The 14033-nt window shown below is 43.1% G+C and overlaps 1 protein-coding gene across 2 annotated transcripts in view; it reads left to right on the forward strand.

Moving 5' to 3' along the window:
• The window catches only part of LOC140366984 (kinesin-like protein KIF21A), a 74764-nt gene that overhangs the window by 35844 nt on the left and 24887 nt on the right, over positions 1–14033 (forward strand). For both annotated transcript variants that reach the window (XM_072453250.1, XM_072453251.1), the window contains exons 3-10: positions 520–702; positions 4014–4163; positions 4270–4404; positions 6322–6486; positions 9559–9674; positions 9768–9963; positions 10977–11166; positions 13346–13409. In XM_072453250.1, coding sequence (XP_072309351.1) covers positions 520–702; positions 4014–4163; positions 4270–4404; positions 6322–6486; positions 9559–9674; positions 9768–9963; positions 10977–11166; positions 13346–13409 — 1199 coding nt within the window. The remainder of the gene's footprint in view (positions 1–519; positions 703–4013; positions 4164–4269; positions 4405–6321; positions 6487–9558; positions 9675–9767; positions 9964–10976; positions 11167–13345; positions 13410–14033) is intronic.

The following is a 14033-nucleotide window of genomic DNA, read 5'->3' on the forward strand; positions in this document are numbered from 1 at the left end:
CACTCACACAATAGTCCTAGAGCCGGACGGTTAAAAACATGAGCTGCATCAAATACTGAGTAGAATGAAACACTTTACACTTTAGAGTATTTGTAGTTATAAATATGACTTACATTACATGTAAAACCCCATTGTACTAAAAAAAAAAATCCCAGTTAAATTTAGTTTCAGCCATTATTTATTGAAAAATAAGTCGTAAATATAGTAATTATTATATGTGTATATTATATATGTCTGTGTGTGTGTTTGTTTATGTATATTATGTGAATGTATACATATGGCCTTTCACGTTAAACTTTGATGAGCTCTTAACCTTAATGTTTCCTCCTCCATTAGTTTAAAAAAAAAAGAGACAAAACCATGTAAATGACAATCCGCTGCTTTTGACAGTGAAATGTCACCATGAAGGGGCGGGGCTTACCAGTTCTGTGACGTCTCCTTTAATGTGAAACTATGTACAGTTTTGCATGCTCACATGGTCCAGAGCTCCTCCTCCTCACTGTTCCTCTTCCTCTGCAGACGGGCTCGGGGAAGACCTACACCATGGGAACCGGCTTCGACGTGTCCATCAATGAGGACGACCTGGGCATCATTCCACGAGCCGTCAATCACCTGTTCAGAGGCATCGAGCAGCGCCAACAGAACGCCACTGAGCAGGGCGTGGCCGTGCCCGAGTTCAAGATCAACGCGCAGTTCCTGGAGGTGCAGCCAACTCACCCTCACACCTAACTCACCCTTTCACCTAACTCACCCTGTCGCCTAACTCACCCTTTCACCTAACTCACCCTGTCACCTAACTCACCCTTTCACCTAACTCACCCTTTCACCCAACTCACCCTTTCACCCAACTCACCCTTTCACCCAACTCACCCTTTCACCTAACTCACCCTTTCACCCAACTCACCCTTTCACCCAACTCACCCTTTCACCTAACTCACTCTCACACTGAACTCACCCTCACACCGAACTCACCCTCACACCGAACTCACCCTCACACTGAACTCACCCTCACACCGAACTCACCCTCACACCGAACTCACCCTCACACCGAACTCACCCTCACACCGAACTCACCCTCACACCGAACTCACCCTCACACCGAACTCACCCTCACACCGAACTCACCCTCACACCGAACTCACCCTCACACCGAACTCACCCTCACACCGAACTCACCCTCACACCGAACTCACCCTCACACCGAACTCACCCTCACACCGAACTCACCCTCACACCGAACTCACCCTCACACCGAACTCACCCTCACACCGAACTCACCCTCACACCGAACTCACCCTCACACTGAACTCACCCTCACACCGAACTCACCCTCACACCGAACTCACCCTCACACCGAACTCACCCTCACACCGAACTCACCCTCACACCGAACTCACCCTCACACTGAACTCACCCTCACACTGAACTCACCCTCACACCGAACTCACCCTCACACCGAACTCACCCTCACACTGAACTCACCCTCACACCGAACTCACCCTCACACCGAACTCACCCTCACACCGAACTCACCCTCACACCGAACTCACCCTCACACCGAACTCACCCTCACACCGAACTCACCCTCACACCGAACTCACCCTCACACTGAACTCACCCTCACACTGAACTCACCCTCACACTGAACTCACCCTCACACCGAACTCACCCTCACACCGAACTCACCCTCACACCGAACTCACCCTCACACTGAACTCACCCTCACACCGAACTCACCCTCACACCGAACTCACCCTCACACCGAACTCACCCTCACACCGAACTCACCCTCACACCGAACTCACCCTCACACCGAACTCACCCTCACACTGAACTCACCCTCACACTGAACTCACCCTCACACTGAACTCACCCTCACACCGAACTCACCCTCACACCGAACTCACCCTCACACCGAACTCACCCTCACACCGAACTCACCCTCACACTGAACTCACCCTCACACCGAACTCACCCTCACACCGAACTCACCCTCACACTGAACTCACCCTCACACTGAACTCACCCTCACACTGAACTCACCCTCACACCGAACTCACCCTCACACTGAACTCACCCTCACACCGAACTCACCCTCACACTGAACTCACCCTCACACCGAACTCACCCTCACACCGAACTCACCCTCACACCGAACTCACCCTCACACTGAACTCACCCTCACACTGAACTCACCCTCACACTGAACTCACCCTCACACCGAACTCACCCTCACACTGAACTCACCCTCACACCGAACTCACCCTCACACTGAACTCACCCTCACACTGAACTCACCCTCACACTGAACTCACCCTCACACCGAACTCACCCTCACACTGAACTCACCCTCACACTGAACTCACCCTCACACTGAACTCACCCTCACACTGAACTCACCCTCACACCGAACTCACCCTCACACTGAACTCACCCTCACACCGAATGTAAAGTTACAAAGCACAAATTTTGACTAGTCGACGTAAAAATAATGATTGACAGTTGCATTATTAAATCAAAATGTCAAAAAGAACCTGGAAGCCTTCAGTCCCCACATTTCAACCTTTATTTATGTTGATTACATTTTAAAAAGTCTCATTGTTCAATCGAATCCAAACATGAATTGTAGACTAAACTAAAATAACGATTAGCTGCAGCTGTAACTCTTTGGCCTTTAGTCCTTTCTTATCCCCTTTCTTGACCCGCTACAGTCTTTCAGCTGGAGCTCGTGGAGGACAGCAGGAGTCAGAGGTCACCGGCGGGTGTTGGGCTGTGAGCTCGTTAATGTGCACAGATGACCCCGGGGCCATTAAACTGTCATTATCCCGTCTGCCCGTGTCACCCAGGCTTTATTTTTAACAGCGACAAGTGTGCGCGCCCTTCAGCTGTCGCCCGGGCAGCTGAGCGCAAAAAACGGGAAACTGAGGAAAAGTGTTAGTCCTAAAACGTGCACAAAGACCGTAACAACTCGCTTTAATCGCAACTAATCGATTTTATAGAAATGGTCGTGAACTAATTTAGTAATTGGACAATCATGATGTAAACTTCAGACCCCAAACAAATGCTGTTTTATGACCCAAACAAAGCCGTATTTACTTCAAAATGACACGGGAAACATGAATATTGTGTAGTTTTAATGTACCGTATTTTCTGGACTATAAGTTGCACCTTTTTTCATCGTTTTGGCCGGGGTGCGACTTGTACTTATATTTATACTTATATACTTATACTTTTACTCCAGAGCGACTTATATGTGATATTATTTGTTATTTTCACTCTTATTTTGCATTTTTGGGCTGGTGCGACTTATAGTGCGGAAAATACGGTAAATATATATTGTTAAAAAGTTCAGTTCATCAGGATCAAATCTAGTAAACGTCTCATTTGCTTCTTATGATTCAATTGATCAATCATAAACAAATTGATTATCAAAATTATTGTTAGCAGCATCACTCCAGGCAATACCAGCAAATTTACACAGATTTTATGTCTTTGGTGCGATATTTGGCAACGTAAGATAAAATATAAGGAAATATTAGATCATCATTTGTGTCGATGGAGAAAACATTTTGGTTTCGTGTGGATCGGCTCGATAATCACAGAAGTATTCACCACAAACCGGGACAAATGGTTGAATAGTTAGTCTAATTCTATCTTTTTTTAGCCGGTATAATAGGGCGGGGCTTCACGGGGCCCCTCACAACACATGGCTCACGATACAATAATATCACCATTTTGCGATGCGTGCGATAATCGATATCGCTCCTGATTTAACAACATTTTTCTTTGTAAAAACACGACCTGCACAAACTGAAAATGAATTACACCAGTTTTAATCCTCAAAACAGTCAAAATGTCAACGTTTTCTTTCTTTAAACAAGCAACACAAGAGGTCACAATATAAAAATGCGGCCCACGATATCGATACAGTATCACCATCAATTTAGCGTCACAATATATCGAGACACTATAATATTTTCCTTGTTTTTGAACGTTGTACTTTTACTTTGCAGTTGTACAACGAGGAGGTTCTGGATCTGTTCGACACGACGCGCGATCCGGAGACTCGCAAACAGAGATCCAACATCAAAATCCACGAGGACGCCAACGGGGGCATCTACACCGTGGGCGTGACCACCCGCACCGTCTCCTCCGCCGCCGAGGTCACTCTTTAACTCCTCCTACTTCCACAAGCTCCTCCTGCTGGCGAGGGCAGCTCGTTGCAGTGTATATGAACTGTACTTCTGTTTTCGTCTCTCCTTTTGTCAGATGATCCAGTGTCTGAAGTTAGGAGCTCTGTCCAGGACCACGGCCAGCACTCAGATGAACGTCCAGAGCTCCAGGTCTCACGCCATCTTCACCATCCACCTGTGCCAAGTGCGGGTCTGCTCGCCCGACAACAACGTACGGGCTTTTTCATGGATCATTACACCTTTTTTTGTGTTCTGGTTTATCCAAAAGGGTTTAACTGAGAGACTGTGTATTTATATGTTAAAGTCCTTTTAATCTCACACACATTTATGTCACAATAACATCATTTTATCGTGAAGAAAGAAGAACGTTATGGACACGAGGACTGAAAGAACGTTAAGGATTAAACTTGGTCAATAACGCTGAATCCTTTGTGAACACGTGATGTTTTTTTCACAAAGACCGTAACATTAACGCGACTATTCTAGATCTACGACGCATCAACGTGACTATTCTAGATCTACGACGCATTAACGTGACTATTCTAGATCTACGGCGCATTAACGTGACTATTCTAGATCTACGACGCATCAACGTGACTATTCTAGATCTACGACGCATTAACGTGACTATTCTAGATCTACGACGCATTAACGTGACTGTTCTAGATTTACAACGCATTAACATGACTATTCTAGATCTACAACGCATCAACGTGACTATTCTAGATCTACGACGCATTAACGTGACTATTCTAGATTTACAACGCATTAACGTGACTATTCTAGATCTACGGCGCATTAACGTGACTATTCTAGATCTACGACGCATTAACGTGACTATTCTAGATCTACGACGCATTAACGTGACTGTTCTAGATTTACAACGCATTAACATGACTATTCTAGATCTACAACGCATCAACGTGACTATTCTAGATCTACGACGCATTAACGTGACTATTCTAGATTTACAACGCATTAACGTGACTATTCTAGATCTACGACGCATCAACGTGACTATTCTAGATCTACGACGCATTAACGTGACTATTCTAACTTGACTATTCTGGATCTACGACGCATCAACGTGACTATTCTAGATCTACGGCGCATTAACGCGACTATTCTAGATCTACGACGCATCAACGTGACTATTCTAGATCTACGACGCATCGTGACTATTCTAGATCTACGACGCATTAACGTGACTATTCTAGATCTACGACGCATTAACGTGACTATTCTAGATCTACGACGCATCAACGTGACTATTCTAGATCTACGACGCATCAACTTGGCTATTCTAGATCTACGACGCATCAACGTGACTATTCTAGATCTACGACGCATTAACGTGACTATTCTAACGTGACTATTCTGGATCTACGGCGCATTAACGTGACTATTCTAGATCTACGGCGCATTAACGTGACTATTCTAGATCTACGACGCATCAACGTGACTATTCTAGATCTACGACGCATCGTGACTATTCTAGATCTACGACGCATTAACGTGACTATTCTAGATCTACGACGCATTAACGTGACTATTCTAGATCTACGACGCATCAACGTGACTATTCTAGATCTACGACGCATCAACGTGACTATTCTAGATCTACGACGCATTAACGTGACTATTCTAACTTGACTATCCTGGATCTACGACGCATCAACGTGACTATTCTAGATCTACGACGCATTAACGTGACTATTCTAACGTGACTATTCTGGATCTACGGCGCATTAACGTGACTATTCTAGATCTACGGCGCATTAACGTGACTATTCTAGATCTACGACGCATCAACGTGACTATTCTAGATCTACGACGCATCGTGACTATTCTAGATCTACGACGCATTAACGTGACTATTCTAGATCTACGACGCATTAACGTGACTATTCTAGATCTACGACGCATTAACGTGACTATTCTAGATCTACGACGCATCAACGTGACTATTCTAGATCTACGACGCATCGTGACTATTCTAGATCTACGACGCATTAACGTGACTATTCTAGATCTACGACGCATTAACGTGACTATTCTAGATCAACACAAAGTTCCTCGTGTCATATACAAACCCCGTGACGGTCGCTGTGTTTGCTTTCGTTTCCAGGACAACGAGACGGACAACAGACTCACAAACAGCTCCGACATAAACGAGTTCGAGACGCTGACGGCCAAGTTCCATTTCGTGGACTTGGCCGGGTCCGAGCGCCTGAAGCGAACGGGCGCCACGGGCGACCGCGCCAAAGAGGGCATCTCCATCAACTGTGGCCTGGTGAGGGCGCTGTCTGTGGGGAGTCTGACCGCACGTGTTTAAGTAGAGGTCAAGGCTTTGAGTAAAGGTCAAGGCTTTAAGTAAAGGTCAGTGCTTTATGTAAAGGTCAGTGCTTTAAGTAAAGGTCAAGGCTTTAAGTAAAGGTCAGTGCTTTAAGTAAAGGTCAATACTTTATGTAAAGGTCAGTGCTTTAAGTAAAGGTCAAGGCTTTAAGTAAAGGTCAGTGCTTTAAGTAAAGGTCAATACTTTATGTAAAGGTCAGTGCTTTAAGTAAAGGTCAATACTTTATGTAAAGGTCAGTGCTCTAAGTAAAGGTCAGTGCTTTAAGTAAAGGTCAAGGCTTTAAGTAAAGGTCAGTGCTTTAAGTAAAGGTCAATACTTTATGTAAAGGTCAGTGCTTTAAGTAAAGGTCAGTGCTCTAAGTAAAGGTCAGTGCTCTAAGTAAAGGTCAGTGCTTTAAGTAAAGGTCAAGGCTTTAAGTAAAGGTCAGTGCTTTAAGTAAAGGTCAATACTTTATGTAAAGGTCAGTGCTTTAAGTAAAGGTCAGTGCTCTAAGTAAAGGTCAGTGCTCTAAGTAAAGGTCAGTGCTTTAAGTAAAGGTCAGTGCTCTAAGTAAAGGTCAGTGCTCTAAGTAAAGGTCAGTGCTTTAAGTTAAGTGAAGGTCAATACTTTATGTAAAGGTCAGTGCTTTAAGTAAAGGTCAGTGCTTTAAGTAAAGGTCAGTGCTCTAAGTAAAGGTCAGTGCTCTAAGTAAAGGTCAGTGCTTTAAGTAAAGGTCAGTGCTCTAAGTAAAGGTCAGTGCTCTAAGTAAAGGTCAGTGCTTTATGTAAAGGTCAGTGCTTTAAATAAAGGTCAGTGCTTTAAGTAAAGGTCAGTGCTCTAAGTAAAGGTCAGTGCTTTATGTAAAGGTCAGTGCTCTAAGTAAAGGTCAGTGCTTTATGTAAAGGTCAGTGCTCTAAGTAAAGGTCAGTGCTTTATGTAAAGGTCAGTGCTTTAAGTAAAGGTCAGTGCTCTAAGTAAAGGTCAAGGCTTTAAGTAAAGGTCAGTGCTTTAAGTAAAGGTCAATACTTTATGTAAAGGTCAGTGCTTTAAGTAAAGGTCAGTGCTCTAAGTAAAGGTCAGTGCTCTAAGTAAAGGTCAGTGCTTTAAGTAAAGGTCAAGGCTTTAAGTAAAGGTCAGTGCTTTAAGTAAAGGTCAGTGCTTTAAGTAAAGGTCAGTGCTCTAAGTAAAGGTCAGTGCTCTAAGTAAAGGTCAGTGCTTTAAGTAAAGGTCAGTGCTCTAAGTAAAGGTCAGTGCTCTAAGTAAAGGTCAGTGCTTTATGTAAAGGTCAGTGCTTTAAGTAAAGGTCAGTGCTTTAAATAAAGGTCAGTGCTTTAAGTAAAGGTCAGTGCTCTAAGTAAAGGTCAGTGCTTTATGTAAAGGTCAGTGCTCTAAGTAAAGGTCAGTGCTTTATGTAAAGGTCAGTGCTCTAAGTAAAGGTCAGTGCTTTATGTAAAGGTCAGTGCTTTAAGTAAAGGTCAGTGCTCTAAGTAAAGGTCAGTGCTTTAAGTAAAAGTCAGTGCTTTAAATAAAGGTCAGTGCTTCAAGTAAAGGTCAGTGCTCTAAGTAAAGGTCAGTGCTCTAAGTAAAGGTCAGTGCTTTATGTAAAGGTCAGTGCTCTAAGTAAAGGTCAGTGCTTTAAGTAAAAGTCAGTGCTTTAAATAAAGGTCAGTGCTTCAAGTAAAGGTCAGTGCTCTAAGTAAAGGTCAGTGCTCTAAGTAAAGGTCAGTGCTTTATGTAAAGGTCAGTGCTCTAAGTAAAGGTCAGTGCTTTAAGTAAAAGTCAGTGCTTTAAATAAAGGTCAGTGCTTCAAGTAAAGGTCAATACATGAAGTAAAACTATAATGTCATGTAAAGTAGTGATCAATGTGTGCGATTGACAAAATGACCTGACGATTTCTCCCCAGTTTTTTGACAGGTTTTTAAAAATATTCATCTTCAATATCTTTATATTATTCAGAACAAATCTTCTGTTGCGTCAGATTAACACTTTTGTCTTGTGACTAAAAAGGGCCAAATAACAAATACTGCGTATTTGAGCCAAAGTACTCTTGAGTACACAAGGAAAGTACTTGAGGAGGATGATTAATGCTCTGTCTTCTCTTATATTCAATAAATAAAATGATACGTTATTTTTGTTCAACTAAAACTAAGGCTGAAACTCCTCAGTCTGGGAAGTAGTGGTACTGAAAATATAACGTTTGTTCAGTACTTTCTGTTCTTTGGCTGTAGAAGTCCAATAAACAGCTTTAACTGCACTTTGTTGTGTCTAAAGTCGGCGTCTTGTCCAGTCACAGTTTGTAGTGTCCACCTCACGTTATAATATGATCCAATCTGCTCCTCTAAACCTAATCTCTTAATATCCATAATCCTCTTCTCCGCACAGGCAAACGTTCATTAAAAGCTATAGTTTTCACATCTTTAAAGCCTTTGATAAAACAAAAGTGTGAGTCTGTTTAAGAATCCCTGTGCTTCATCTGTTTGTTTTGCTTGTTCTGACTTATAAAACTGGATTTAACACAAGTATACTTTAATATAAAAATAAAAACATAATTAAAACGTGATTAAATGCTATTTTTTTTTGCATAATATTGGCAATTCATTTACAATTTGAAAAACACAGGCGCCGAAAATGGAAACGAACGGCACCAGCTTTAACTATAAGACTCCATTGCCTGATTAGTGCTCAGGCTGCTACGTTTGAGGAGTATTAAGACTCACTGGAGCCCTCTAGTGGCACAGACAGGAACATCAACCGGCACACAGTCTGGCTCAGTGGCAAGTCAATATTTGGCATTCTGAATATTCCTCCAGATCAGAATCGGGTCTGAATTACAGCTAAACCAGGTCTTAAGTAAAAACACACCGATATCACAGTAGTTTTAAGTAAGACATCACTCTAGAAAGATCAAAAAAGTGAATAAACTATGAAGAAAAACCTAGAAGCGGACCAGCAGAAGAAGCCGGTGTACCGCCAGAACCACAGTTTGAGAAACACCGGGCAGCTTCTTTAACGAGTGTGTTCCTTGGCCAGCTCGCTCTCGGGAACGTCATCAGCGCTCTGGGCGACCGCAGCAAGCGCTCCAGCCACGTGCCGTACAGAGACTCCAAACTCACCCGGCTCCTGCAAGACTCGCTGGGAGGCAACAGGTCGGTCCGGCCCCCGTCGCCACAGCAACCGCAGATCGTCATGATGTGTAACGGCGCGTGTTGTCCCCCCCCCCCCCCCCCCCCCCCCCCCAGTCAAACGGTGATGATCGCCTGCATCAGCCCGTCGGACCGGGACTTCATGGAGACCCTGAACACGCTGAAGTACGCCAACCGCGCCCGGAACATCAAGAACAAGGTGGTGGTGAACCAGGACCGCGCCAGCCAGCAGATCAGCGCTCTGCGGACGGAGATCGCCCGGCTGCAGATGGAGCTGATGGAGTACAAGACGGTAACAAAGGAGCTCATCATGGCACTATATGTGTTGTTACCGTCGCTTTGGCATCTCGTATTTGACAGATAAATTGGTCCACAAAAAGCACGCGTTACTTCGTATCGGTCGGGCGTTTCCCATGTCAGGGATTTAGTTAGAGCTCCATCTACTGGCTGGATTAAACATGGGAGGTAAAGAAACCTAGCTTTCCCCCTGCGGTCTGGTGATGAGCTTTTCCCATGATGTCGCTGGGAAATTTGAAACCGGGTGTTTTTTGAGGCTGAGACAGAGAGGACTTATAAAGCTGATTCATAAAACGACCGTGAAAGAAGCTAAACTACCAAAAAATGCATAATAGTGAAGAAAAAACCTTTAAAAGTCGCACTGGAGTGTAAGTCGCATTTTTTAGGGAAATGTATTTGATAAAATCCAGGACCAAGAACAGACATTTGTACTTGAAATGCAGTTTAAAATAATAACAGATGAGAGAACATGGTGAATAGGTGTACGTATGCTAACGCTAACACCTTCAGCTACATGACGTATGCTAACGCTAACACCTTCAGCTACATGACGTATGCTAACGCTAACACCTTCAGCTACATGACGTATGCTAACGCTAACACCTTCAGCTACATGAGGCACAGACAGAACTGTGGTAAGTGTCTGGTATGTTAACGTAACATATGAACAGTTATTCAGATAACTATAGCATAAAGAACATGCTAACAAGTTTAGCAAAGCATCAGTTTTACCCCAAATCACTAAATCCATTGAATTCTTCTTCCTCTGTGTCACTTCTAAACAACTCCACAAACTCCAGAGGAAGAGGAAGTGCAGATTCTTCTTCTGCGTCGCTTAGAGCCTAGAGCGCCCTCTTGTGGTTGTCAGGGTGAAGATAACGAACAAAATGATCTAATAATGTGTTAATAATATCACATATAAGTCGCTCTGGAGTATAAGTCGCACCCCGGCCAAACTATGAAAACAGTCCAGGATATAAGGTCATTCCAAACGATTCTTCTTCGCAGGGGAAGCGTCTGGTGGGAGAGGACGGTTCGGAGGGCATGAACGACCTGGTCCACGAGAACGCCATGCTCCAGACGGAGAACAACAACCTGAGGCTCCGGGTGAAGGCCATGCAGGAGACGGTCGATGCCCAGAGAGCGCGGCTCACCCAGATCCTCAGCGACCAGGCCAACACGGTGCTGGCCCGAGCAGGTCCGACTCTACCCGTGTATTTCAAGTACTTCCATGACTGTACCCGTGTATTTCAAGTACTTCCATGACTGTACCCGTGTATTTCAAGTACTTCCATGACTGTACCCGTGTATTTCAAGTACTTCCGTGACTGTACCCGTGTATTTCAAGTACTTCCGTGACTGTACCCGTGTATTTCAAGTACTTCCATGACTGAACCCGTATATTTGAAGTACTTCCGTGACTGTACCCGTGTATTTGAAGTACTTCCATGACTGTACCCGTATATTTGAAGTACTTCCGTGACTGTACCCGTGTATTTCAAGTACCTCCGTGACTGTACCCGTGTATTTCAAGTACTTCCGTGACTGTACCTGTGTATTTCAAGTACTTCCATGACTGTACTCGTGTATTTCAAGTACTTCCATGACTGTACCTGTGTATTTCAAGTACTTCCATGACTGTACTCGTGTATTTCAAGTACTTCCATGACTGTACTCGTGTATTTGAAGTACTTCCATGACTGTACTTGTGTATTTGAAATACTTCCATGACTGTACCCGTGTATTTCAAGTACTTCCATGACTGTACCCGTGTATTTCAAGTACTTCCATGACTGTACCTGTGTATTTCAAGTACTTCCATGACTGTACTTGTGTATTTCAAGTACTTCCATGACTGTACTCGTGTATTTCAAGTACTTCCATGACTGTACTCGTGTATTTGAAATACTTCCATGACTGTACCTGTGTATTTCAAGTACTTCCATGACTGTACTCGTGTATTTGAAGTACTTCCATGACTGTACCCGTGTATTTCAAGTACTTCCATGACTGTACCCGTGTATTTCAAGTACTTCCATGACTGTACCCGTGTATTTCAAGTACTTCCATGACTTTACCCATGTATTTGAAATACTTCCATGACTGTACCTGTGTATTTCAAGTACTTCCATGACTGTACTCGTGTATTTCAAGTACTTCCATGTGTTTACTATGCCTTCTGATCAGTGTATGGAACAGACTGATTTATATCCAGTATCGGGAAGTAACTAAATACCCAGATAAAAACACACATTCTGCTACTATCTTTGAAGTAGCAGTTACTTTCCCACAGTCAAACGAATACATGTGGGATTTGATCACGCAATGAAGTGTTCAAACTGCACAGTGCGAATAATAGAAAATATAACTGAACAAACTATAAATATATGCATCAATCCTATGTTTACACTATAATATAATACAGGCATGTCCAAACTATGGCCCGGGGGCCAAATGCGGCCCTCTGACCAATTATTGTAGGCCCTCAGGCTTCCTGCTAAGTTGGCCCAAACAACAAAAAGTAGTGCTTTTTACAGTGAAATGGGAAAAATTCAAGCATATTGATGTTATAACAACCTGATATGAATGTTCCAAGTCTTATAATAGGAGTGGAGGTGCATCGAAACAATGTCAAATGCAAAATTTCGAATGATACACACACAAATTTGACAATGTCGGCTTGTTTGTGGCCCTCTGCTCCGTTTAAGCTTCAAAATGCGGCCCTCAGTGAAAAAAGTTTGGACACCCCTGATATAATACAAGTCAAACTATAACATCGATACAAAATAAATGAATAGTGAGTGTTGTGTGGGCGTCATCTGAAGCAGCTTCAGACCACATGTAACTAAAGTACTGTTACTGTGTTTATTGTGTAAACAAAGGAATACATGTACTTTTAGTGTCGCGACAACGCTCACTAACACAGTTTAATGATTGGCTGCATGTGCTGAAGGGGAGGGGCCTTTCAGTAGTGTGATGAGCTTCAAAGTGTTACACATCAGTATCGACACTATTACGCCATCAGGTGGTGTAAAAGAGGCTCACGGCTTCAGACACTTTCACTCTGGGACGTTCATTCAATAATGAGAAGATTGAGTCAGAACGTTCTGAGGAGCAACAAATAAGAGAAAACTCGGTCAGAAAGAAACTCTATCTTAGTTAAAGCAAATAACAGCCTATTGTACATTAAAGTGAGCTGTAATATAAGAAGTGACTCGAACTGAATGTAAAACGAATAATAAAAAAGGGCTTGCAGAGGTTTTACTTGTGAAAAATCTCAATTATGTCTCAATGACATAATTTATTTCTCACTTGTTTTAGTCGTTGTTTACATGTTTTCATATCATGCAAATAACTTGTTTGTTTCTCACTTACAGGTGAAGGGAGTGAAGAGATTGGAAACATGATCCAGAACTACATCAAAGAAATTGAAGAACTCAGGTCATTTGCTCATTACTTCTTAACTATTTCTACATTAATTGTGTTCTATTAAATCAAACTGCGATGCCTAAACTGCTACTGAAGCTCGGTTCAGTCACTGGGGCCGGATTTCACATTTCTCCCTCTGACGTTCTGTTCAAATGCAGAAGGAATCAGACCATAGGGGGCGCCAAAAACTCTCCGAGCACGGACCGGTCCAACCACCACCGCTAATGTGTCACGTGTCTCTAATGCGGAAGACGTCTCCTCTCAAATATTAACATTCAGAACTAAATATATCACTTTAATGCGCCCCCTACAGGTCGGGCGACTCGTTGAACTAAAATGCAGTTAAGATAAATATATTTGGAATTTTGCTAAAAAATGATAAATATGTCATCTCAGAATAGCACATTTTTTAGGTTTATAATTTCACTTCCTGTTTGTAATTGATGACATCACATGAGGAAATTACCCATCAAACACTGGGTCAAAACTCAACTAATGTCTAATTAACGTTTAGAGTCAAAAAAGTTGTTTCTTTTGGGTAAATTCTGCACAAACTTTGACTGGAACGAGTGTCCCTGGTGTGATGTCACTTCCTGTCATTTTTCACAGATTTTTCAACGTCTTCTCCACAAATAC

This window comes from Eucyclogobius newberryi, unplaced genomic scaffold (genome assembly GCF_026437365.1).
Source record: "Eucyclogobius newberryi isolate DKJ021-1_F unplaced genomic scaffold, fEucNew1.0.hap1 SCAF_2, whole genome shotgun sequence".
In the NCBI taxonomy this organism is placed as follows: Eukaryota; Metazoa; Chordata; class Actinopteri; order Gobiiformes; family Gobiidae; genus Eucyclogobius; species Eucyclogobius newberryi.